Below are 25,653 nucleotides of genomic sequence, written 5' to 3'. Positions count from 1 at the left end.
GTAAAAATAGACACTCTGTGTTACAAATTCATACAAAATACATCAGTACCTTCAAAATTAATGTAACATCATTTTGGAGAGACAAAAATAGCAGACAGTCAACTGACTACACCCTAAACTGGTACATGGTTAGCTGAAGTTTTCTTAAACAAAAGCAGCCTATTTAAGTATATGATGACCTGTTTTTACTGTATTACAGGAACAAAGGTACTTCATAATTAACACTGAAGCAAGTTCCTCATAATTCTTACATTTAATCTACTCCCACTTCACCAAGAAGGAAGTACACAACATGTTCTAGACACAACCCCCAACAATTATTGGGAGGTTGCTTTGCTCTTCTGTTTTGCTTAACATTAAGGACTACTTTGTGGATCCTACATGTATGTGCTTAACTAAGAAAAGGAGGGATACTCTTGTATTAAACACCAAGGCATTTTTAAATACTAGTAACTTTTGTAATCTATGCCCCAAAAAATAATTGTGTGTGTAACCTAAAAATAAGTAAAAACTGATTTTTGATTTTATTTCTCTGGATGTTCCATGCGAACATCACATGTACCAGAAGCTAGATCAGTCCTTCACCGTGCTCTATCAATGTACTTCATTGTATCGTATCAGGTTAAAGTGCTTTGATGTTCTGAAACAAAGCATCTCAGCTTATGGGTTACTGCAGTGAACATGTGTTAACTTTTTCACTGCTATGGTCATTTCACAGAGACATAACCAACCTGCTGTTCATTTTTGGTGCCTGGTATTTTTGCCAAGAGAAGTCATAATTGCTTACAGTTAGGTATGAAGTCTCCATTGGTCTACTGAGAACTGGACTGGGATCCTCAGGATTACTTCACAAAAGCCAGCTCATAATTGCTACCATTCAGCCTGTGCAAAAACACAAACAGGTATTTGCTAACAGAAGCATCTGTGACAAACTCCAAACATACTACCTTTTCAGAAACTAATTTTCATTAAATATTGGGGGAGTGTTAATTTCATAGTTAAATATTACAGATTATTATATGGGCTACAGACCACCTCTCTTGACATTAAAATTTGAATTCCCCAGAAAATCAACATTTTTTCAACAGACAAGTGCACCAGTCCAGGTATCACTGTTTTCTGTATTAAAGAAGCTTTCATTTACAGATATTTTAACACCATCAGGTTCAATAACAATAACCTCGTCTTTGCCCCCATAACCTGAAGATTGTTACAAGTTGCTATCACTCCAGGAATTAAGTGTAATTATAGCGCAGCTGTGAACCACCAGACATTTCAATAGCTGTTGAACTAAAGACGATTCTTCTAGATAAAGTAGATGCTGTCATTGGTTTAGCAGGAGCTCGCACTGCATTTTCTCCTCTTGGTTTCCTCCAAGTAAAAACACTCTGTACTTTGAGCAGGTTGAATAAAAAAGGTGACAGGTGAAGTTAGTGTTTTAATTTTAAAACTCTAACTACTTCCTCATAACCTTGGAGGCAAAATCTACTTAAGCTAGCCTCTATTCAGTTAGCAAAGCACCTTAGCCACTGGCTTTTATGTTAACTTTTATGTCAACTTATCTTTGCCAGAAACACTGGAAGCATTCAGTTTGTGCATTTTGAAAATAATTAAAAAAGACCAAATCCACCGTAAACGGCTCTAAAGACGTAGTTCCCTTAGACATGTCAGCTGGTTTCCCCTCAACAGAATAGATAATAAGCACACCTGCATGAACTCCGCAGAGACACACACGTAATCTCTAGCAGGTATGTTTCATTATTAAAACGGAGAGGGCAAAAGGACAGGGAGAAAACAGCTGACATGGGGGAAAAAAAAAAAAAAACAAAATCAAAATCGCCTTAAGTCTACTTTTAAGTCGGCAATTCAAATTCGGCAAATCGCCAGCACGACTGCGCCACGCTGCCCGCCCAGCCCACCACCCCCTTCACCAAGCTCCGATTCGCACCAGGTGCCATCAGCCGGCGGGCAGCAGAAGACGCCAGAGAGTGGATTGAGAGTGGGCACCACAGATGCCTCCAGAGGCGGACCCGGGCCACCGGTACCAGCGGGCCGCCGACATGGCTCAGCACAGATCTAGAGACGGTGACTCTCTGCCCTCGCTGAGCAGCGGGGTCCCGCCCGCCCACGCCGCCACGGCCTCCACACGCCGCCAGGCCTCAGGCCCCCTCTCAGTTTTCTTCCTCCCAGCCCGAGCCAGGCGTACTCAGGCTCCTGCTCTGCGGAGATAGGCTCTCCCAAACGGGGGTCTCAGGGCACCCTCACCAGCACCGAGCTCCGCGGAGCTTTCGCTGCCGGCCTCGGCTCAGCCCGCTCCTCCGTCAGGCTGCGACGCGCACTCAGTGAGCGCCACCGCCACCTGCTTTTCTGCCGCCGCTCCCCACCTCTCCCCCCGCGCACCGTTAGCGGCGGCTAGCGCATGCGCATCTGCGGAGGGGGAGGCCCGTGGAAGAGCTCTGCAGCACGTGTGCGCCTGCGCAGGGACCTTGGGGCCGGGTTCGCGGGCTTGCGGCGGTGGGGCTGCGTGCGTGCGTGAGTGCGTGCGTGAGTGCGTGGGCGCGCGCGGCGGCGGCCCAGGAGGATTCGGAACACTGAAGGGAGCGGACCCGCGGCGCGGGACGCCACGGGTGAGGTCCCCTGCCCCGCCTGGGGGGGGTGCCGTGCCGTGCCGTGCCGTGCCGTGCCGTGCCGTGCCGTGCCGTGCCGTGCCGCGCCGCCGCGGGCAGCACGACCGCCTCCCGCCCCCCTCTCCGGGGCTCCAGCCAGAGCCAGCCCCGCAAGAGGGACCGAGGGAGTCCTCGGCGGCGGGTGGTCGCGATGCCCCGCGGCGAGGCCGGTGTGCGGGCGCCGCGCTGACCCTTCCCCGCGGCGGGGTGGAGGAGCCGCTCGGCCTGTCAGCGGGCGGTCGCTTGCCAGCCCTGTGCCTTAGCAGGGCCCGGTGGGCTGCGGGGCAGGTGGGGCAGGGACAGCGCCGGGTTTGGGGACGGGTGACCTGCGGGAAGGGGAGAGCCGGGGAGGGTCTGGCTGTGCTGGCGTTGTCTGAAATTCAGGCGTAATTTCCATTTATTTTAGTTAGCTTCCCACGTATTTCCTCATCCCAGCCCGCTGAGCCTGGCAGTCCCTGTGGTCGCGTGAAAACTAGTGACATGGTGACGGGGGGGGGGGGGGGCGCAGGGGAGCCGAGCGTTGCTTGGGCGAAAGGGCTCCTGGACTAGTTTCCAAAATCCGTTTGATCCCCCACCCTTTCGTTTTTTGTTAATTGCCGATGCCTGGGAGGTCTCCTGTGACGGGGGCCTTTGTTTAAAGCTTCTGTGGCGGCTTTGATTAAGCTGTTCAGAGCTCGCCGGGCTCGTAGGTGTCTCTTGTGAGATCTCCGACTAGATATTAGCATTGCTGGTACCTCAAAAGCAGACAGACTGGCAAAACATAAAATGCTTCAGAGCAGCCCTGTGTATCATGAGATCGTGAAAGCACGAAAGTAGTTCGAAATAAGTAGTTGATGAAGTTTACAAATTCTGTTCCAGTCTGCAGTTGCATAACATTGCTGCGGTAATCTTGATATTACTTCCTGCTGAAGAAGTCGGAGGAAGTATGCCCATTTTCACAAATTTGGATACACTTTGTACAAATAACAAACTTGCTTGTGGTCAGTTTTACGGTTCTGTCTTTTTAATTTCTTTCATAGCAGTGGGAGGACGTGTATTTCTAATAGTGTAAAACAACAACAAAAAATTGTGGTATCTGTATCTGTTGTAAGAGAGGATTTCTTGACATTGTTTCCCGTTTTATTTTCAATTTGACGGTACACACTTCATTATGGCGCTGTACTGCTAAAGTTTTGGTGTCCTTAGTGTTTCAGGTTTCATAGTCTACAAGCTAGTTGTAGAGAAGTCATGGATAAAACCCCATTTTTAAAAATAATGTTCATTAATACGTTTTTTGGGTTGTTTTTATGTAACAGCAACTGTTTAAATGAAATCAGGTTAGTTAGTCTCCCTTTCTCACCTAATTCTCGAAAAGAAAAATTACTCCTGTGAAGCACTTCCTCTAATTTGTGCATAATGTGCAGTGTCTCTGATACGGATTTAAAGGTGCAGTATCATGGTTATGAAAGCTTCAGTAGAAGATGATGATTCAGGATGGGAACTCGGTATGCCTGACAAGATGGAAAAGAGTAATACAAGCTGGATAGATATAACCCAGGATTTTGAAGAAGCTTGTAGAGGTGAGTTGTACCGCTTGTGTTCTGAGAAAACTTGGAATCCTTTGGAGGACTAAGCATAGTTCTTTGAGATGTTTATAAACGATAGTTTGACGCAGTTTCAAGCTCCAGATGAATGGATTACATTGATTCTGTGTTTCCCTGTGTTTAACTGAACTGTGAGATTGGAAATACCAGAAGAACCTCACCTTGCTTACTGTTCCAGATTACATAAATATCTTTAAGTTATGTTTTTTCGTCTTACACATCTTTACACCTGCTTTTTTCTTTGCAAAGATATCTTCCTATTTCTTCCGCCAAATGGAAATCTCATTCATCCATGCAGAATCAACACTCTGTCTTTTCCTCTACATTTTTGGATCTATAGGTTCCAATGTTTTATTATTTAATTGGTCAGTGCATCATTTGTCATTTTGAAATAAGGTTGAGCTTCTGAGGAGATGCAGTGCATCCTGGTCACAGGGAAGCAGTTGCTTCCATTTAAACAGTGCCTTTGTTATTGTAAGATATTGGTGCTAGTTTACCATGACAGTGACTTTATTTTTTCAACTGATTTTATAATGACATTAGGGAAAAATAAATATAAACCTGCAACTTACCACACACAATATTACATAATGATAAACACAATTTCCTTATGCTGTCCTTATGCTTGTATATTAGGAATATACTGTTTGTGTATCTATCAAATACATCTTCATGAAAAGTAATGAGGAAAGGCAAGCCTTTCAGTAAACTCTCCTGGAAAAAATTAGACACCTGCATAAAGGAGCACAGAACATTTCTGTGTTCCATGCTATTCAGATGCTACTATTCGATAATACTAAAATGCCTTTAACTGTTGGAATGACAGAGAGGGATAAGGAAAGACTGTGAACAACTGGGGTTTTTTAGCCTTCAGTCTTGAAAGTGCTTTGTAAGTAAAAGGAAACGAAGGTGGAGTAGAAATGTCTGATCTGCTTCCCACACCTTGTTCTCTCTTAGCACCTTGTTCTCTCAGTTTGGTGAGTGACAAGACTACCCTGGAACAGTTGCGCTAGAAGGGTGATTGTAATTATTTATCCTGTTCTGTTCCTTTGTAGAACTGAAGTTAGGAGAACTGCTTCATGACAAGCTGTAAGTATGCCTGTGGGATAGTTCTGATTTTTAGACAGGATTAGTTCAAATATGTTAATCATTACTAATAAGCAAATCATGCAGTATCACCTAAGCTTTTTTAAACTTTCAATAAAAAAGTCAAAGTATTCAGAATCTCATTCATCCTCAGCAGTATGTATGTAATGCACTTGTATGAATGCTGAACATTTCTCATGGTGCCAGTATAACATTATATTTTCAGTTAATCAGTGTAGTTTAGAAGTCTATAACGCATTTCATGGTCAGTGGTATTGAAACTGCTGAACCTGCTTAACTACTTTATGTGGACATGCTTTTATAAAAAAAGTGCCAGAAAGGCTCTAAGCTTTTAAATTTAGTTGCCTCAAATGTCGCCAACAAGTTTAGGATAAAAATGCACATGCTTTAACATAACTCCTACATGACATGCTAAGATGGAAACAGAGAGCTCTACAGATTAAGGAAAAATACATTTCTAAAACAACCCATGTGCTAAAATCTTACTGAATTTATTAAAGAATTATGTGAGATTAAAATGTTTTAAAGATAAAACAATGTTTAGCCACACGAGGCTGTTCACTTGCATGAAGAAAAAATTGCCTATTTAAGACTAATAGCTCAGAAAACAGAAGCACACTATTAAATGCAAACCTGGTTAAAAACATACGCAAGGATGTCACCAAGCAGTTACTCATTAGAATGAAAGCACGTTTTTGAGGTATAATTTTATACATAGGAGCATTTCAGAGCAAATATGCTTTTCAGAATTAGACTGTGCCACATGCAATAACCTTTTTTATATAATAAAGGCTTGTGCAGCAGTTCTCATGAATACCATATGTACCAAAGGTGATGCACTATATCCCTTCTTCTGTAGGCCAGTGTTCATTTGGTGTGGTTATCCTGCAAGCTTTTATGCTCCGACTACAAGTGATCCATTGTCACATGCTGGGGTTTTTTTGTATCAGTTTTCTTAACGTGCCCATTTTAAACAAAATTTCTATATTCAATGTATACTGTTGTCAGTCTGCATCATGTATACTGTCATTAGTTTGTGAGGGACATGTCTTACTTGGGTTTTTGGATGTAGCGTAATAAAGAACAGCTTCTTCAGTTATTATCAGTTTATCATGTTATGTGATCTTCAAAAAGATGCTATGTCATTGTGAGGTGTATAGAAAGAAGTGTGGATAGAGTTAGTAATAGATATTTGGCTCAGGAGCGTTCTTCATCTTTAAGAAAAGGCTAAGAGTTTTGTTTTAGACATCTATTTTCTTACCTACTTGTTCAGAGATCCTCAAATTCCTGAAAACCACAATCTCTAAAGATAGGTAGTGATGTTCACATACCTTACCTTATTGTCTTTAATCAGAATACAGTGTACTCAGGTTGTCATCGTATGTTCTTTTACATTGGTTTGTGAAGATAGTTTTGTATAAAATAATTACATTCAGAACATTTTTTTTTATTGGTGTTCTTAGTTTTGGTCTTTTTGAAGCCATGTCTGCCATTGAAATGATGGATCCCAAGATGGATGCTGGTATGATTGGAAACCAAGTTAATAGAAAGGTTCTTAACTTTGAGCAAGCTATTAAGGTTTGTGTGACTCTCCTGTTTCTGCCTACACTGTGTGTAAAAGTATGATATAGTTTTATCAAATTGCAGTTAAGCACAATTCAACATAATGTTTTCAATCTTTACTTAAAATTGATTATTTCTTTTTTATTTTGGATAGTTAAGTAAGAAATAGCTTGTGATCTTTACCTTTTTTGTTACCTACATTATCACAAAGTTGCTAACTCTTCCAGTGAAAAGTACTGTGAAATTGTTGAGTATTGATACCTCAAATAAATAAATTTCAGAAATGGTTTTGCAAGTTACCCTGTGCTTCCCCAAAATGTGTCTTTTGTATGAAGATGTATTGGTTAGTCCCTCTTTAAGCTGAATGGAAACCAGCTTCCTTACAAAAGCTGGAAATTAACACTTTGTACGACTATCAGTTCGTTAGTATTGAACAGAAGCTGGCTAATTTGACACAGTTGACAGTAATGATTAAGTTTTGATGCATGGTCAGGATAAATTGGTGGAAGGAGGTTGAAAGGCTTTCTGTTAATTTGGAAAAAATAATGCACTCACAGAGGAAAAATATTTTTTACTGTGGACCTTGTTTTGAATGGACTAAGAGAGCTTTGTGTAAAATACTGGCCATCTAAGTCATGTAGAATGTATGCAGAATTGCATACATCGGACAAAAAAATGGAAAGAAGTAGGGTTGCTGCCTTCTTGGTCCTGACCTTGAAGGCAGTAAAACTCTACAAGTATCTGCAGTGTAAAAAACAGTCTTCAAAGAATGTGTCCTGCATATTATTCCTTGTTCAATCTTTATTATGAGTATACATATTGTTTTGTGATTTAAGTATTGACAGTTAACTGATTTTAAACTTACTGGCTACTCATAAACCAGAAATTTTGTTTTAGCTTTGTCTTTGAATAGCTTTATGTTTGGTCAGTGTTCAACGCAATGATGGGAAAGCAAAGTTTTTTAGAATTTGAGGCATGTTATGAAGGTGATGAATAAAGCAAGTGGTAACAAATATTCTGAAGTCTTACCCACATTGTAATTTCTTTTTTGGCTGTACAAATAATAAGTTGTATTTTGCCTATAGACTTCCATAGTCTTTAGGGTTTTTTTCTTTCTTTGTTTTCTAAGGATGGCACCATTAAAATCAAGGATCTCACTTCACCTGAGCTGGTAGGAATAATGGATACATGTTTTTGTTGTTTGGTAAGTGTTTCTCTGCTCTTAACATTAGATGGTTTTGCTTTCAAAATATAATCCTTTAATCCGGCTTGAGAAAAAATAGTAGAACTGAAGAAAAAAAGATTCACCAGGCAGAAAATAAATACTTAGTATTTTAATTTCCATTTAGATATTTGCATTGGGTATTATAAGAGGCATCATTTTGATTCTTCGATTATTTTATTATAAGAAATCATTATGGAAGAGAACTGGTAACATTTTGAATAATGTAAAAAGGTTGTATAATTTGTGTTTTTTAAATGTATGGCATCTGACTGCCTGTTGTATATTGGTGTTTGACTGCATTGAAAAATAAGTGTGTAGTAATTTACAGCACTCTGCTCATTTCTGTACAGCCAATATTGACTGAGCTTACAGAGGCATTTTGAAGAAAGAAAAGAAAATACCTAGATCCATTTAGAAAGTAAATAAGTGAATTATCAGTTATTTGTTAATTGTGGTTTTTTTCTATGTAAATGCCTTAATTTCCTCAGTAAATGATACAAATTATTTTCAGTTACTCTTTAAAATGACATCAGTAAAGTTACTTCAGTTTTTAAAAAAATATTTCAAAATAGTTTAGTCCAAAAAGACATGTAAAGGTCACTGTATATTTGATGTAATGTAACATAATTCATCTTCTGCCTTCCCCCCTGCCAAATACTGACTTTTGTTTGAAAGGGTCAGTGGTCCTATTTAAAATCTGATCCTACTGTGTTTTACGCTATTTCAAGATAGAAATAATTGTTTAAATTACTGAAGCTTTCCCTGTAACTTAAAGCAGCATGAAAGTAGTAGAGGGGTTTGTGAAAAAAAGCTGTAAATTGTAGAAGAGAATATGCAGAATATTGCTGAGTTGTTTCCTAGCCACTTGGATTTTTCATTCAGTATTTATATAGAGGAAGCTTAAAAATCCGATGGTCTCTTAATGTCATGTCTAAGTCACAGAGATTGGACCTGAACTTTGTGGAAAAGGTTTATCCAACACCAGAATTTGGTGGTGTTACAGAGTTTAGTAACTTACTGCCTGCCACAGCCAGCAGATGGACAAAGATTGAAGGTTGAGAGACCTTCTCTTGCTCTTTTTTGCTACATGGAAGGTTGCCTTAATGACTCACTGAAGCTTAGTAAGATGGAAAAAGAATGGAGATATAAAAATGAGGCCTTGGCTGTCATGAGTAAAACATTTAATCTTTTTTTCCCTAGATAACATGGTTAGAAGGACATTCCTTGGCACAGACAGTATTCACTTGCCTTTATATTCATAATCCAGACTTCATAGAAGATCCTGCTATGAAAGCTTTTGCTCTAGGGATCCTAAAAATTTGTGATATTGCCAGAGAAAAGGTCAACAAAGCAGCTGTTTTTGAGGAGGTATGTGTTTCAGTATCTCCTGTGGTTAAATATGTAACGTTGTACGTAGGCTCCATCATGCAAATAAAACAGTATATTAGATAAATTTATTACTGTTTGATTCGAGGATACTGTATGAGGAGCATCATCCTCCTAAAAGTATTGGTCTTGATCTCCTTAAAATGCAGTTTTCTTCCATGAAGGTGTTGCATGCTCTTTTCTGTATTTTGCTTGAGTATTGGAATCATATAAATATTTTACTCAAGAAGCAATGCAAGTTTTGTGGCTAACCATTTGAAATCAGTTTTACTTGTGGTTTTCTTCCTGTTTGATTTTTTTTTATTTTTCTACTTCAGATTACCATGATTGTCTTTTTTGTCTGAAATGTCCATCTAGCAATGGAATCAGAGTCTGTTCTTCTGTGCTTAGAGCAATTTTTGTTTCCTCTGAGCTTGGACCAGTCACTTCTTACTGACTATATCTAAAATCGATTAAATAGTACTTTGCATCCATAGTTCTTGTAACAGAAGTTCTTGAAAGGCATCCTGGTATTAAGGATTTATGCAGAAAGTAATTACCCCAAGCTGGATTTCATCAAGAAAGTCACCCAAACCATGGGTTTATTCAGTTCTGCAGAATAAAACTGGACTTTTATACTTGGAATAGTTAAACAAAAATACCACTAACAAAAAAAAAAACCCACACAAAAATAACACAACAAGAAAACATCCCAAAAAACCCCAAAACAAACAAAAAGAAACCCCAACTTGAAAATGTAACTACTACTGTTTATATTTCACTACATATTGCTTCTTTGATTTTTGTTTTTTTAGGAAGATTTTCAGTCAATGACTTATGGATTTAAAATGGCCAACAGTGTGACAGATCTTAGAGTTACAGGTACAGTTTGTTCTTTCTATGTATCTGTCCATCAGTCTCTGTGTCTTTTGGTCATGTTGGTTACTCTCAATCAAACCTAATGAATTGGTAGGAGTCTCAGATGTTAAGGATTTTTATTAGTTTTGTGAAAATTGTTGGCTTGGTAAAAAGAGAGATCAAATTATTTTTCCTTGAAGAAAACTTTTAGCTGTTTATTTGTTAAATGCCTGAGAAACAGAGTAACTGCTCTTAGATGTGCTAAGTGGCTGGGCATGAGCTCATCCAGGTCTGAGATACATACAAACCATTGGAAAGTGCGCTGCTTGAATTCTGCTTCTCTGCCTCGCAGTTTGTTGTGATCTAAACAGATTGCTTTTGAGAAAAAAGCAGCCTGTTCTAAAGCTATGAATACTTCTGTTATTAGGTACATACATAAGTATGTATGTGAGCTTTTTGATGCACTATTTTTGATACATACTTGAGCTTTTCATTGACTTATTTCAAGAAAATTTGTAAACACTTTATATTTGGATCAGTCAGTCTGTACTCATTTATCTATTGTTGCAAGACATGCCCACCATCCCTCACAAGATTATTTTTTGTCTAGTCTTTGGCTAATGGTATGTAAAGCACTTCAAAACTTGATGTCCCCTCAAAACATTTTTCCCCTGAGCGATGTAGGTGTACCTAGGAATGCTTCTCAGCTTTTAACTATACTGTGACTTTTCCAGGTATGCTAAAAGATGTAGAAGATGACATGCAAAGACGAGTGAAGGTATTTTTCTCATGTTTGTCTTGTCAATTATACTTCAAGTGTACTTAACATAGGTCATTAGGTCATTAAATGGTGTGGGGTTTTTTTAGAACTCCCGTAACGGTTTGTGTAAGATGCTGGTAGTTTGCCTTCTGGCTAAAGACGGTGAGGTCTTCAGACTTTTCTAAACTCTTCACTAGCAATAGGTGGAATCATGATGTAGAAGATAACACTGGGCTGGGGCAGAGAAAGTATGCATTTAACTTCTGGCTCGTACTCAGATGTACTATGTGATGTTAAAGAAGTCACTTTACCACAGTTTACAATATAAATTGTTCATACAGTGTCCTTCCGTATTTACCAAGTGGACTGAGATAGGTCTCGTTATTATAGGAGAGTCTTGGATCATACAAGTATCTAGATTGTATATTAAGAGGTTTTGAACTTGAGAACTGATTTTTAGGGTTATTTAACAGATGGATGTTCTGGAGAGGATAAAGGGATTTTATCAGTATCTTCCATTTGCAATTTTTAATAAATTATTTGAAATTCCTTTACCTACTAGAGCACTCGAAGTCGACAAGGAGAAGAGAGAGATCCAGAAGTTGAACTTGAAGTAATTAAGTTTTTACTTTTTCTTCTGAATTTCATGGATTAGCACAGCATTACTTTGATCAGTAGTTACCGGCTTGTGAGAAATGTGTGTCACCAATGTTGCTACTACTTTCATATCTAAGCTGCTCTAAACGTGGCCGTGAGCAGGTAGGCTTTTTATGCTCTGAAGGGCTAGAGTTCTGAATTGATCCCATCGGCAGAATAGTGATGCTGCTGCAGTGGTGCGGTTTGTTTACCGCTCAAGAAAAAGCCATTAGCAAAGTAGGTGGTCTTATCCATCCTGTACCTTCTTCCCTCAGTTCCTTCCCAGCAGCTTTCACTGCTGCTGACAACCTCACTGTCAAGGGAGAAGGTATGAAGAAAAGGTGAAAGCAGCATAGCTCCTTCCAGGAAGAAGCGATAATTGATGTAGTTGATGTGGTTGATTTAGAAGAGTTTGAGTTTCCCCTTCCAGTAATGTTTTTTTCTTCAGAAATTTCTTTTAACATAGATGTACAGCAAAAAGGAGAGAAAATCAGTGTAATAATTGCTGATTGTTCACTTAAGCTGATTTGAATGGCATTTGCATAGGAGATAACGATACAGCCAGTGGTTGTGCTTTACCCAAAGTATCTGGGTATTTTTTGTGTTAGTGCTTTTCTGACAGCAGTACAGATTTCTTCTATAAGTTATATAACTTTTCAGAATCATACTAGATACATATTTTTAAGACTAGAGAGATAATAAATCTGTAAAGGCTTTTTTTAATGTTTCAGTATTTAATGCATTTTGCTTAGTAATTTGCAGTATTTTTTTATTACAGCATCAACAGTGTTTAGCTGTGTTCAGCAGAGTCAAGTTTACCCGGGTGCTACTTACTGTTCTAATAGCATTTACCAAAAAAGAGGTATGTTCATTTGGTGTTTCTGTGTTCACATTGTGATCCTGTGAAATATTCACTTTTTCATTCTCTAAAGTCAAACAGTTATTTTGTAAGTTCTTTAGTTTTTAGTCGATGTTGCTACAGGTAAAGGGTTGGATAAGGCCTTACAGTGGCAGCCACTCAGTTTTCGTTCATTTTTAAAGAAAACAGGGAAGGCTAGTAGCTGACATTATTATGGCCTTGCAGAGAGACAGAATATTCATTCTAGAACACTTAAAGAAAATACTTAGTGGGTTTGGATTACTCTTCACACATATAAGCTAAACTTTTCTTTCTCGAGTTCAGTCCCCTTCTGTGGAGTTACCTGAGAGTGGACAGTATTTTGTCCATTTCTAGAGAATTGTTAGCTTTCCCTTCCATGTGGTATTGAATTTGTATCTAGACTTCTTTGCTCTGAGAAGAGGAATACAACAGCTTTCCATACAATTTGCCTGCTTTTTTGAATGTAAGATTTCCTTATTGTTGAGGGGGGGAAGGAACTGCATGTTTTTAAGGCAAAGGTGTAGAATCACGTGTCACATAAGACAAACTTTGTTTGAAGAGCTTTTTCTTTGTATGAGGATAAATACCTGTCTATTGCTTATTGTTATTTCCATTTTCATAAAGAAATAAACAAATTGCTTGCTTGAGTGGCATGGAGTCTATCCCACATATTTTGTTGTTGGAGCAGCTGCATACTGTGCACTTGAAAAGACCATGATTAAATTGAAAGTCAGGTGCAAGTATCATTGATAGATGTCATTGTTGAGGAAAAAGTGATTGAATGGTTGAAAGCAGTTGCATTCTGAGTATAACCATTCATTATATGAGAAATCAAACTGTGGCATAGAAGTGATCTACACTGATATACAACCAAATTCTGTGTTAACTGCTATGAGTTAATGATCTGTGAAAAATCAGATTATCTTAGTGTTGCTAAAGTCTGATTACTGAAAGTATAAGCTATTTGCATCGTGGACATAAATTTGAATTAGATCTACTCAGCAGCTTATTCTTTTAGTAGATTTGTTGATGCTGTAATATGTGAACATATGCAGAGCTACAGATCTTGTTCAGCTTCTGTTAGATCTTCAGGATGTTTTAAACATAATTTTTTTTCTAAAAGAAGTCAAGTTTCAATTTGACTTTAGGTTTCAAATATTTGAAGTTCTGTCAGGGACTGTTATTCCAGTGTTTTTAAAACAAGATTTTAGATTTTACGGGGAGCTATTTGAAATGCTACCCAGTTTGCTAAGTGTCATGAGAAAATTCAGCTCGTCAGCAGATCATGAATCAAGATTTCTAATGGACATCTGCTGTCTTCTAATGTTATGCAGTGATTTCATTTCAGTTGATAGGTTGTGTTTTGTCTATATTATCAAAAATTCTGCATTTTCTAATAATAGGAGTTTTTTTCTTTTCCTCTTTGCAGTTTGGGGTTCTGCTTCACTTGACAGAAGAGTTTTGTTCTTCAAAATCAAATGTAGAGGACTTGCCTGTAGTGTGTACTAGACTTTCAGTTGTAATTATGTTAAGGCTTATCTTATACTGCAAAAAATACAATACTAAATGTATGTATAGATATGTAAAACATAACGCTTTATTGCACAGAAAGCTATTGTTTTGTTGTTTGGGTTTTTTTGTTTTTTTTTCAAACTGGTCGTGTTCAGACATTAGAATCGTAATGTTCTTTTTGCTGATATTAGCATTAATTCTGTGGTCAAAATATGTTGGTTCATAATGTGAATAACTGTTACCTGCCTTTCAGACGAGTGCAGTTGCAGAAGCTCAGAAACTAATGACTCAGGCAGCTGACTTGCTTTCTGCTATCCACAATTCATTGCATCATGGTATCCAGGCACAGAATGATACCACTAAAGGAGGTATTTCTTTCCTTTCTTAAATATGCTGCCTTGATAATATCTATGTGTATTTGAAAAAACCCCACTATTTACTTTGAACTAATAATATTCAAACTGTTACAGATTTGCAGTGTTTGATCTTAATTTTATTTCATTAAATGATGGTTCTCCTGAAAGCAAAACTGTCACTTCAAAGCCAGAGATAATATGAACTTTCAGTTAAGTGCATTGCACTTCGAACCATTGTATATGCAACTTTAAAACAGGGAACACCACCTCACTGTCTATACAAGTATATGCTGAGGTGTTGGGGGTTGGGGTTTTTTAAATAGTAATCATTGTCTCAGTTGAGTAGTTAGTGTCTCTGGAAGTAATTGTCAGTTAAAAAGTTTATTTTGGCTAATTGAATAATTTGTATTATACTTTCAAGTTTGAAGTGAGTTCTGAAAACACGGCTTATATGCAGCTTTTCTCTCCCTCTTTCTCTCTCTCGCTCACTCTCTCTTTTTCTTTCTCCCCCCCACTCCTTCATCAGATCATCCTATTATGATGGGCTTTGAGCCCCTTGTTAATCAGAGATTGCTGCCACCAACTTTCCCTCGATATGCAAAAATAATTAAAAGGGAAGAAATGGTCAATTATTTTTCCAAACTAATAGACCGAATAAAAACTGTATGTGAAGTAGTCAACTTAACTAATTTGCACTGTATACTGGTAAGCATGAATATTTATTATTTATAGCCAAACATAAGATCTTAAAATGTAACTTGCAAAAAATCATTCTGTATATATATGCTGTTGCTAACTGGAGGAAAAAAATGAGCTGTATGTTTAAATCTCTTGGTGTTTCCTATTGTTGCATGCAATTTCAAAATTTGCTGTTAAGCATCTGCTTACGTTCTTTCCTGAATAAGTGATGTTATTCTCAGTTACTGCCTACAGTTATTAGAAGAAATGCTTCAAACACTTTTTACCGTACACGCATTCACTGACTGAGAAAAGAGACACAGTTACATCAGATCAAGCAAAAATCTTTTGTCTTCCTGTTGCCTGTTTAATTAATTAAAGCAGTGTTTGCATGAAGCATCTAGTACCAGTTAAACATTGCAGTTTTGTTACGTACCTGGTTCAGTTATGTTGTGACCTTAACAGTTTCACAGTATCTTTTTAATATACTATCATCCTTCTAATTACTGCGTTTGAAGAAGAAAATTCAGAAACCTTTTGTTCCCTTAAATAACAAGTATTTACAGAAAAAAATTAATTTTAGCTTCGTAATATGTTCTCGTTTGTTCAAATTATTCATGCTTACTTTCTTACAATTTGTATAAGCTATGCTACATGTATGTCTGTGTATACAAAATATAGGTTTATTTACACAATGGCATATATATAAAAATGGAAATGTATGTATGTGTATAAAAACATAAATGTGTGTGTATATATGTAAAAATTGGTATATTAACCTGAATTATCTTTTTTTTCCTAAATGTAAATTAGGATTTTTTCTGTGAGTTTAGTGAGCAATCACCATGTGTTCTTTCAAGATCCCTACTACAGGCAAGTCCTAATCTATGTCTTTGAATAAAATACTTCTGCATTCATTATAAGTATGGATTCATCTTCTTGTTTCAAATATTTAAATTATTTGCATATCACTTTTTAATATAGAAGTGATAAATTTTCTGGAGATACTTAAGTATTAGGTATATGGAGGCTCATGTTCTGATATAATTTCTTAAAACATTTTTAAATACTGTTGAGATCATGTTGCTGAGATCATGGTAGTGCATGCTAATTAAAACATAAAGTGTTAAAATTTCTTCTCTGCCATAAAACTGGGCCTGTACACACATTTTTATGCTGTTCTCCATGTGCTATTTCAGTTTGGGGCTGGTATTTGTATTCATCCACCTTGTTTGGTCTGAATTTCATGTATAGACTGCCTCTATTGCTACAACAGTAAAACTGATGGCTAGGGCAGAACAGGCTACTAATTTTCTTTTCACTGCTTCACTTACCTTGAAAGTATATTACATATTCTTTAACTAAGAATAAAATGTACTTCCTTATAGGAGATTTTGATTCAAATAAGGTGTCCTTGGATGTTAGAACTTCTTTCCATTTGATCCTAATTAAATCACGTATAGAGCCAAAGTAATATAACTCTTGGCAAGTGAAAAGTTTTCGTAGTGCGTGTGTTCCAACTTTCCACTACATGTGTTTGTGCAATCCCTGTGGGTGCCTGACAGCAGAGCGGAAGAACCAGCTGAAGAAAGGGACACAGCGCTCGTGGAGGAAGGTGAAATGAGCATTCAGGCATGACCAACGAAAGCAGTAGTATCTATAGGAGTAGAAAAAAGTCTGCATTAGTCTGAAGGTTCACCTTTATCTGCCTCTAGGGAAACCGCATAAAGTTTTTTATGTTAATCTTCAGAAACATCTGTCTGATTAATCATCTTTAAAGTTGAGGAAATAAAGTCGTTCTCTTATGCAAGTAACAGAGCTGTATTTTGTGTCATGGGAACATCCCAGAAGTGACAGATCTCAATATGCCTCTACTTCTGAGTCTGTAATCTTGTACCTAGCTGAACCACTTTAATTCTTAAAGCAATCTTACAAGTTTCTGATGTAATATACATACTGTAAGAGCTTTCTATTAGTAATTTCCAAAGCATTAATTTTAACTTAAAACATGTTTCTAAAAACACATTTTCACTTTCAGACAACTTTTCTGGTAGATAACAAGAAGGTGTTTGGCACTCACCTCATGCAAGACATGGTAAAAGATGCTTTAAGGTCTTTTGTCAGTCCTCCAGTACTTTCTCCAAAGTAAGTGGATCTTGAGCTACTTGCACATGTTTCGATATCTGATGAAAAAATATTTCTGCTTGCAAGAATAAGGATAGACATGTAAAGAACATATACATTTTGTACTTCTTAGTGCTTTTGTATGAAGAAGTCAGTTGTTGTTGCTACAGTCATGTTTCTTTCTAAATTTTGCGCTACATAGACTTGTGACATTTATAAACGTGTATGTATGTGGACATTTCCCTTTTAGGTGTTGTCTTTATAATAATCACCAGGCGAAGGACTACATTGATTCCTTTGTGACACATTGTGTTCGGGTAAGTGTTCATTGCAATTACAGCATGTTTATGAGTATATTAGCACTTTAAAGATTTGCTTACATTTGAAAATGAGACCAGGTGTTTTTAGACAACTGGCATTAAGGCAAAATTGCAGAAGTTGGCCATCTTAAAAATGGTAACACTTTTTTAAAAGCCAGTATAGTTATTGGTGTTTGTTTACTGTATTATGCTTCCAGATTTTTCACTAGTATTTCACTTCATTAGAAATCTGCACCCACTCCCCCTTTACAGGGTAGTTTCATGTCACAAAACAGATACACGGCACTAGTAAAAATTATTTTTACATTCTCTCTATTTTAATAATTATAAAAATTGTTTTAAAAGTCAGTTATTGAATGTGCCACAATGCTAAGAAGAACATAGAATGCCATCATTTTGGTTGGAAATAATCCTTCAGATCATCAAGTCCAACCATTAACCTAGCACTGACAAATCCACCACTAGACCATGTCCCTAAGCACCACATCTACACATCTTTTAAATACCTCCAGGGATGGTGACTCAACCACTTCCCTGGGCAGCCTGTTCCAGTGCTTAATAACCATTTTGGTGAAGAATTTTTTTGCTAATATTCAATCTAAACCTCCCCTGGTGCAGCTTGAGGCCATTTCCTCTTGTCCTATCACTTGTTAATTGGGAGAAGAGACCTACACCCACCTGGCTACAACCTCCTTTCAGGTAGTTGTAGGGAGTGAGAAGGTCTCCCTTCAGCCTCCTTTTCTCCAGGCTAAACAACCCTAGTTCCCTCAGCCGCTCCTCATAAGACTCTGCTACTAGACCCTTCACCAGCTTCGTTGCCCTGCTTTGGACACACTCCAACACCTCAACGTCCTTCTTGTAGTGAGGGGCCCAAAACTGAACACAGTACTTGAGGTGCAGCCTCACCTGCACTGAGTACAGGGGGATGATCACTTCCCCAGTCCTGCTGGCCACACTGTTTCTGATACAAGCCAGGATGCTGTTGGCTTTCTTGGCCACCTGGGCACATGGATTTAGGCATAAGAAATGCCTCTCTTACCCCAACCATTCTGTTCTGATCAGATTGCTAAAGGATGCTCGCTCAATCTCATGTTGACTTGGGTACAGAGAAATGGGCTCTTGCATCACTCCAGAGAGCTTGCTTGCCTGCAAGCTGGCACCCTGTAGGGAACCTTAAGGAACCAACCTTCTAATATAGATGTATAAAACAGATGCCTAAGTAGACATCATTGTACTCCTGTAGTTTCAAACTTGTGTTCAAAATTTAAAACTACAATTTGTTTCTTTCAGCCATTCTGTAGTCTGATTCAAATCCATGGACACAATAGAGCTCGTCAGAGAGATAAACTGGGTCACATCCTTGAGGAATTTGCCACCCTCCAGGATGAGGTAATGTCCTAGACGGCAGGCCAGCAAACTTTTCTTTCCAGGTATATTCCTACCAGAGGAGCCTGTGGTATTAGATTCTAGGTGAATGAAGCAACTCCTCTGTTTGTCCTAAAATCTTTAGGACAAGGTTTCCTAAAATGCAGCCCAGGAAGTTTGTAGGATGCATCTAAAGACTTTGTTAGATCTATTAAACAAAAAGGTATTACATTTTTTAAGATTAACTTTGTCCAATAAGTAGACTTCAGGGAAACCTGCTGTGATGTCTGTAATTTAATTCCACTGCTTGTAGTCTCTATCCTCCTTGGAACTGTCAGTCTGCAAGATGTAACCAGGAAGAGATGGATGAGCCATATTTACAAGAAAGCTTTGAAAATTCAGTTTTGTAGCTATGTGAGATTTAAATTGCAAAATTTTATAACAATTTTTTAAAATACATGTAAATTGAATAATAACTCTTAAAAATATGTGCTCCAACTGATTTTGAACGTTTTTCAAGAATGGGGAGTGAAAGGTGACAGGGAAAGGTACCTTTTCACTTGCTGGAAATGTGTTTCTTCAGCAGTGAGAGGCATGTAGTAATAAAATATTTTCCAAGATCTGTGTGCTAAGGAGAACAGTCAAGGAATTTGGCAGGGGGCAGGGAGAGATTTTGTGTCCTCCAGCTTTTTTCAAGATGGTTTGGTTGAGAGTTCATCACAGTACTGCAGCTGAGATACACTGTTTTTTCACCGAGTAACAGATTATATGGATTGATTTGTTCAGGACTACTGATAATAATGTGGGAGACTTCATGTCTTCCATACAATTACTTTTTAAGACTGAATTGTTCTTAGCGATATTTTAGTTTCTGTGATGGGCCACAGTGTGTTTCTTGCATATTAAGCTTATAAATTTAATTTATCAATGCAGCTAGGTTTAAAAAAAAAAAGCAATGATTGCCCATATAGCAAAATGAGTAACAGCTTGTAATGGGTTCTGAGCTTCAGTGACTGCTAAAAATCTGTTTATAAAAACTTTTTAAAATTTTAAATTAAAAAAACCCCAATGTTATTTTTGTGTCACTGTATAGAATATTTTTTTCTCTGTGCAGCAGAATTTACTTGTGTGAATAATTTTTCATTTTTCTGACAGTTCTAGAGTATAGAGGTGGCAATATCTGTAAAAATATATTTCTGTCTTTTAATCTGGAGCATGGCTTTACTGACTCAATTTGTATTCAGATTTTGTTAAGATTTTATTTCTGGCAGAATTTGGATGCTGTTTCAGTCAAATGTTCTTCCTCCTTTGTCTGTTACTTTGCTCTTTTTTTCAATAGGCAGAGAAAGTAGATGCAGCACTTCATAGTATGTTACTGAAGCAGGAACCACAAAGGCAACATTTGGCCTGCTTGGGCACCTGGGTCCTATATCATAACCTTCGCATTATGATACAGTATCTTCTGAGTGGCTTTGAGTTGGAACTTTACAGTATGCATGAATATTACTACATATATTGGTAAGAGGATGCTTGGAGCTGTTGGAGGAGGGATGCTCCCACAGAGCTATAATTGCAAATATTTAAAGGAGGGACTTCAATTATGATTTTTTTAATCTCAAGCTTGATCAACACAGTGTTTACCCATTCGTAAGATTACAAATGGAGAAAAAAAATTGTGTTGGTCTTTTTTTTAGACTTAGTAGTGTGTTGTGTTTTTTTTCCCTGAAGTAGTAATTTGCTTTCTATTTAACTGTTGAAAACAGTGTCTTCTAATGACAATGAATGGAAAATACGTTGATTTTGGCAGACAAGAGAGTGCAGGAGGAAAACATTTTCCTTTATTCTTTTCTGTCTTTGTAGTACCAATACTAATAGTTGATCCCTAGTATTTTTAAAAAGATCTCCAGAGTTTTAAGTTGTGACTGTAATCTGAAAGGTGATTAGGTAAAAATGACATCTTATTGTGTGAGCATATTTGAAGAGACATCTGCCTCCAGTGAAAATGTTTGCACTATATGGAGTCAAAATACTTTTCATTTTTCCACTTCCATTCACATTAATTTTTTTCATAGTTGATGGCTTGGTCCAAAAGATGAATGATTTTACATGGTTCATTTTTGATTCAGCATTATAAATTTGATGTTGAACTTTCCTATGTTAAAGTGCTTCTGTACTTTGGTATGTTGTTCTTTCTGTAAAGCTACCAGTAAACTCTTACTAGGTATGATGTAAGCTGTCTTTCTGAGAGATTAGACAAATTCAAATGACTGGAACTTTAGTCCATGTCATTATGTTTCTGTGCTGTTTCATTAGTGGATTAAGCATTAAATGAGAAAATTAATACTCCAGATAGTTACCAGAAGATGGCAATGTTCTTTAAATAATACCTCAATAAGTAGTACCAAGTTTTCTGTAAGACGGTGGCTTTTTACCTGCCCATATTTCTCCCCACCACTTTAATAAAATCATTCTTAATTGGAACTGTCACCTCAACTGCTTTATCTCCTTACTGTAAGTGAAGAACAAAAAAGAGAGGAAATTTCTGAGGGGAAATGTGCAAATGAAACTCATAATTATTTCTCAGTAATTTTTATTCTGAATTATGACTTCTTGCGAAGCATCATTTCTCCTTCATGTGCTCCAGATCTGTAATTTCTACTCTCTTTTTCCCTATTCCTTTTGATTTGAAGTCAGTCAAGAGATTTATTGGACCCGCTCCCACTTACTAAGAAATCACTCTTACAGAATTCTTAAAGATTTCTCTTAAAAGAATTGTATGTGAATCTCATGTTCCTGTGGGCTGGCCCTTTTATTTAATAATTCGTGACTTTTTAATACTTTAAACAAATCAGTAATAACCTTGTTTCTCAAAACAGTAATTATTAACAAAAGTAGAAAAGATATCAACATAGTATCTTTTTTTAAAAGCACTTCATTTACTGAGGGAAAGAAGAATTCTAGAAAAAAGTGATCTTAAAGAGGTTTTGAAATAATAAGCAGCTTAGACTTCACTTAGTAAATGTGTAAGAAACTTGCCTACCTTCAGCTGTCTGTGGCTCAGAGACTGAGCCAGAGTCTTGTTTAAAAAAAGCCACCGCAGAACACAGACTAATCTGTTGATTCCAGCCATACAAAACAAAGAGTTTTAACTGCCCTAAAAGTTGTCCTTTACTATTAGTTCTTTGAGTAAACGACTCTGCATTCAGTGAGGATGTGTGCGTTATGAATACGTTTATCATTGTAGTATGTAACAGCTGTTTTTACTCTAGGTATCTGTCAGAGTTCCTCTATGCCTGGTTGATGTCAACACTGAGCCGCGCCGACAGCTCTCAAATGGCGGAGGAGAGAATAGTGGAGGAACAACAGAAAGGCCGTAGTAGTAAGAAAACAAAGAAAAAGAAAAAAGGTACCTAGGTGTAGAGTGTAACTTGGACATTATTTTTTTTCCCCTTCATGCAGCCATGTAGAATTCAAAATTTATACAGCCAACACTGATGTAGGCAGGAAGAATGTTCCAAAGTTTATGAAGACTGAACGTAAAACTTTTTAACTAAAAAAGTCAGTCGCTGTGTGTAAGAATTTCCCATTTATTTATTTACTTACTTTTAAATAGGTCTTCCAGAAAAACCCAAACTCATTTATATTCACAGCTTCACCAGTTGTGTCATTTGTAGGATCTTATGAGATGTAATTAACAAGTCCAAAGCAATTACCTTTGAAAAATACAACATTTCTACATTTATAATTCCTGCAGAATTATGTTTTAGCTTTTGTGTGTTTATCCTTGTCTTCTTTTCAAAGAGAACAAACAGATATGAACAGCTCAAAGTCATATCAGATAAATTCCCTTGTCTCTCTAGAAATTCAGAAAGTTATTACTGTATTCTATACTTTTTAAAAAGGTGCCAAGTGTGGTGCAATTTGGCATTAGTTAAACACTGGAAGCTAAAGGGGAGCTTAAAGGAATATTTTCAGGATAAAAATCTTTCTTATTAGGATAGAAATGCTTTAATCTCTTGGTCTTAAAACTTTTCAAAAAATCCGTAACTAAGCGAACAGGCCTCACAACTACAAGCTTTAGATTCTAGACTATGGTTTAATATTGTATAGACACATGCTAGTACCATTGACTGGACCAGTTTATTTAATTGACAGCAGTAAGGTGTTCATGTGATTGTTAAGTATGTCTTGAGATATGTTGTGTAATCAGGAGCCAGGTGAGCAGAAATGCATGCCCATGCTTTTTATAGGATCATAGAATGGTTTAGGTTGGAAGGAACCTCAAAGATTATCTAGTTCTAACCCCCCTGCCATGGGCAGGGACACCCTCCACTAGACCAGGCTGCCCAAAGCCTCATCCAACCTGGCCTTGAACACTTCCAGGGATGGGGCATCCACAACCTCTCTGGGCAACCTGTTCCAGTGCCTCACCACCCTCACTGTGAAGAATTTCTTTCTAACATCTAACCTAAATCGACCCTCCTTCAGCTTAAACCCATTACCCCTTGTCCTGTCACTACACTCCCTGATAAACAGTCCCTCTCCATCTTTCCTGTAGGCCCCCTTCATGTACTAGAGTAACTGATGCTTCAGTTTTCTTTCATGATTTTAAAATATAATTGAGAATTTTTGATCTGTTTTGATCTGAAATGAATATGTGTATTTACACTGAATAAAAAAAATATTTTTATGTGAAACTTGCAGTTCGCCCTCTCAGCAGAGAGATCACCATGAGTCAAGCATACCAAAATATGTGTGCTGGGATGTACAAGGTAATTTATTTGTGCTTGCTGAACAATGGGTTCATTTTTTTTGTAATAGTAATCAAACATACATTGCATGCCTTCTTTGTTTTAATGGGACTGGAAATTAAATTTATAGGGTGATATGGTAAACTCTACTTTTTTTCTGTCCTTCCAGTTACAGCTAAATCATAACTTTCATCTTGCTCACAGCAAAATATGACATAAAGCTAACACTTTTCACTATATTTATCTTTTCCTTTTTTAGACAATGATCGCATTTGACATGGATGGCAAAGTAAGAAAACCGAAGTTTGAACTGGATAGTGAACAAGTTCGATATGAGCACAGGTTTGCTCCCTTCAACAGTGTTATCACACCACCCCCGGTGCACTACTTGCAGTTTAAGGTGAGTAATCTTAAAACATGATGCCACTCATGCCTTTATAAAAGTCATTAGCTCGCCTGCTTTAGACGTTGTCATTGTAAAAAGAGAAATTAATATCTCAAAGTTCATACTGAAGCATAAGTCAAAATAGCAAGGAGTTCTAGCTTTAGTTGTGTGCAAGGAAAATATATTGCTTTGAATTCTTACTAAAATTAGACTCTTAGATGTTTAAAAATTGGTCTGATGTGGTGGTTTACGAGATGCTTGTGTCAGTTTGCATGAAAATAAAATCTCTTTGAAGTCTATTGACAGAGGTTTTGGGCTGTGGTTTATATAGCAGCATGTTTTTATTACTGAAGCAAGCAAACAGGAAAAACAGAACAAGTCATTTTGAGTGTGAAATCACAGAAGTGTTGGTTGGAAGGGACCAGTTGAGGTTTGTCTTGTCCAGTCTCCTCCTTGAAGTAGCGTTACAGATCACATCAATGGTGTCTTTGTCTAGCCAAGTCTGACAAAATCAAAGGATGGAGATTTTCCAACCTCTCTGGTTAACCTGATCCACTTACCTTTTCTAGACCATTTAGTCTTTGGATAACCTGATTGAGGGCTGCACTATCCACCTTTTTTCCTAATGCCTGGTGTGAATTACCCAAGACACAATTTATGGCCTCTCCACCCATTACATAGTCTGCCATTAACAAGGAGCATTTGTCTGCTGACAACTTTGTAACTGCCTCTCAAGTAGTTTTCAAGTAGTTGTAGGCTGCTATTCAGGTTACCCATTAGCATCCTTTTTGTCTAACTGAAAAAGTCCAGGTGCATTGACCTCTGCTTATGGTTTGTGTGCTCTAGGCCCACAGCCACGTCCCTGTCTCAGCATCTTTCTTGAACTGAGTGTATCCTACACTGGATGCAATAATTCAGATGTTACAGCACAAATACTGAGTATAGGATGATAACCTTCCTTGATCTGCTGGCCATACTCCTGCTTGTATAATCCCATATGAGGCTTGTCTGATTTGCAATAAGAGCACCTTGGCTTGTATTCAGCTTGGTCTTCACCGTCACCCTGCTGCTCATCCAACTGGTTATTAGCCTCTTGTGATTTGTGGGGCTATTCTGCCTCAGGTGCCGAAATTTGGACATTTCTTGTTGAACTTAAAAGTCTGGCCACCAGAAATCTAAGTTTCTAAAGGTCTGTCTGAACTGAAACTGTACTATTTTGTATGCCAGTCACTCTCCCTAATTTAGTGTTATGAACAGTGGTAGTGGAAATTAAGACTATCATGGATTCTTCCTTGTCATTGAAGTTATTTTATCTCTAATTTAAAAAAAAAAAAGGTGGAGTATCGAAGTTAGATAAAATGAAGTTCCAGTATCTCACTTGCTATAAACTTAAGCAAACAATATCATATCCTTTTTTTTTTTCTTTTTTCCCTCAGATGTTTTTCTGTTGTGCAGCAGGGTGTGAAATTACACTATTCAAGCAAATGAATGACAAGTTGTTCAGAAGTGGGATTGTTTT

At 37.6% G+C, this 25,653-nt stretch overlaps 2 protein-coding genes across 10 annotated transcripts in view; one reads left to right on the top strand and one right to left on the bottom strand.

The window, feature by feature from the left end:
- Positions 1-2,381, bottom strand: part of AGTPBP1 (ATP/GTP binding carboxypeptidase 1) — a 75,724-nt gene extending 73,343 nt beyond the window's left edge. The window contains exons 1-2 of one of the 7 annotated variants that reach the window (XM_075739967.1): positions 2,266-2,381; positions 788-882 (exon numbers count right to left, since the gene is read on the bottom strand). The gene's annotated coding sequence lies outside the window, so the exon portion shown is untranslated. Of the gene's footprint in view, positions 1-787; positions 1,708-1,948; positions 2,226-2,259 lie in introns of those variants that run through there. The other 6 variants (XM_075739965.1, XM_075739966.1, XR_012832992.1 and 3 more) reach the window with 6 other exon arrangements.
- Positions 2,382-2,434: 53 nt separating this feature from the next.
- Positions 2,435-25,653, top strand: part of NAA35 (N-alpha-acetyltransferase 35, NatC auxiliary subunit) — a 32,519-nt gene continuing 9,300 nt past the window's right edge. The window contains exons 1-20 of one of the 3 annotated variants that reach the window (XM_075739978.1): positions 2,435-2,627; positions 4,092-4,225; positions 5,305-5,338; positions 6,820-6,934; positions 8,049-8,123; positions 9,345-9,512; positions 10,325-10,391; positions 11,102-11,145; positions 11,690-11,740; positions 12,542-12,625; positions 14,409-14,523; positions 15,038-15,216; positions 16,003-16,062; positions 17,228-17,334; positions 17,564-17,630; positions 18,924-19,022; positions 20,338-20,516; positions 22,268-22,404; positions 23,703-23,770; positions 24,009-24,149. In XM_075739978.1, the coding sequence (XP_075596093.1) occupies positions 4,102-4,225; positions 5,305-5,338; positions 6,820-6,934; positions 8,049-8,123; positions 9,345-9,512; positions 10,325-10,391; positions 11,102-11,145; positions 11,690-11,740; positions 12,542-12,625; positions 14,409-14,523; positions 15,038-15,216; positions 16,003-16,062; positions 17,228-17,334; positions 17,564-17,630; positions 18,924-19,022; positions 20,338-20,516; positions 22,268-22,404; positions 23,703-23,770; positions 24,009-24,149 (1,914 nt within the window). In that variant the 5' untranslated portion in view covers positions 2,435-2,627; positions 4,092-4,101. Of the gene's footprint in view, positions 2,628-4,091; positions 4,226-5,304; positions 5,339-6,819; positions 6,935-8,004; positions 8,124-9,344; positions 9,513-10,324; positions 10,392-11,101; positions 11,146-11,689; positions 11,741-12,541; positions 12,626-14,408; positions 14,524-15,037; positions 15,217-16,002; positions 16,063-17,221; positions 17,335-17,563; positions 17,631-18,923; positions 19,023-20,337; positions 20,517-22,267; positions 22,405-23,702; positions 23,771-24,008; positions 24,150-25,653 lie in introns of those variants that run through there. The other 2 variants (XM_075739977.1, XM_075739980.1) reach the window with 2 other exon arrangements.

This window comes from Balearica regulorum, chromosome Z, assembly GCF_011004875.1.
Source record: "Balearica regulorum gibbericeps isolate bBalReg1 chromosome Z, bBalReg1.pri, whole genome shotgun sequence".
Lineage (NCBI taxonomy): Eukaryota > Metazoa > Chordata > Aves > Gruiformes > Gruidae > Balearica > Balearica regulorum.
This window is presented reverse-complemented; position numbering and strand designations above follow the sequence as displayed.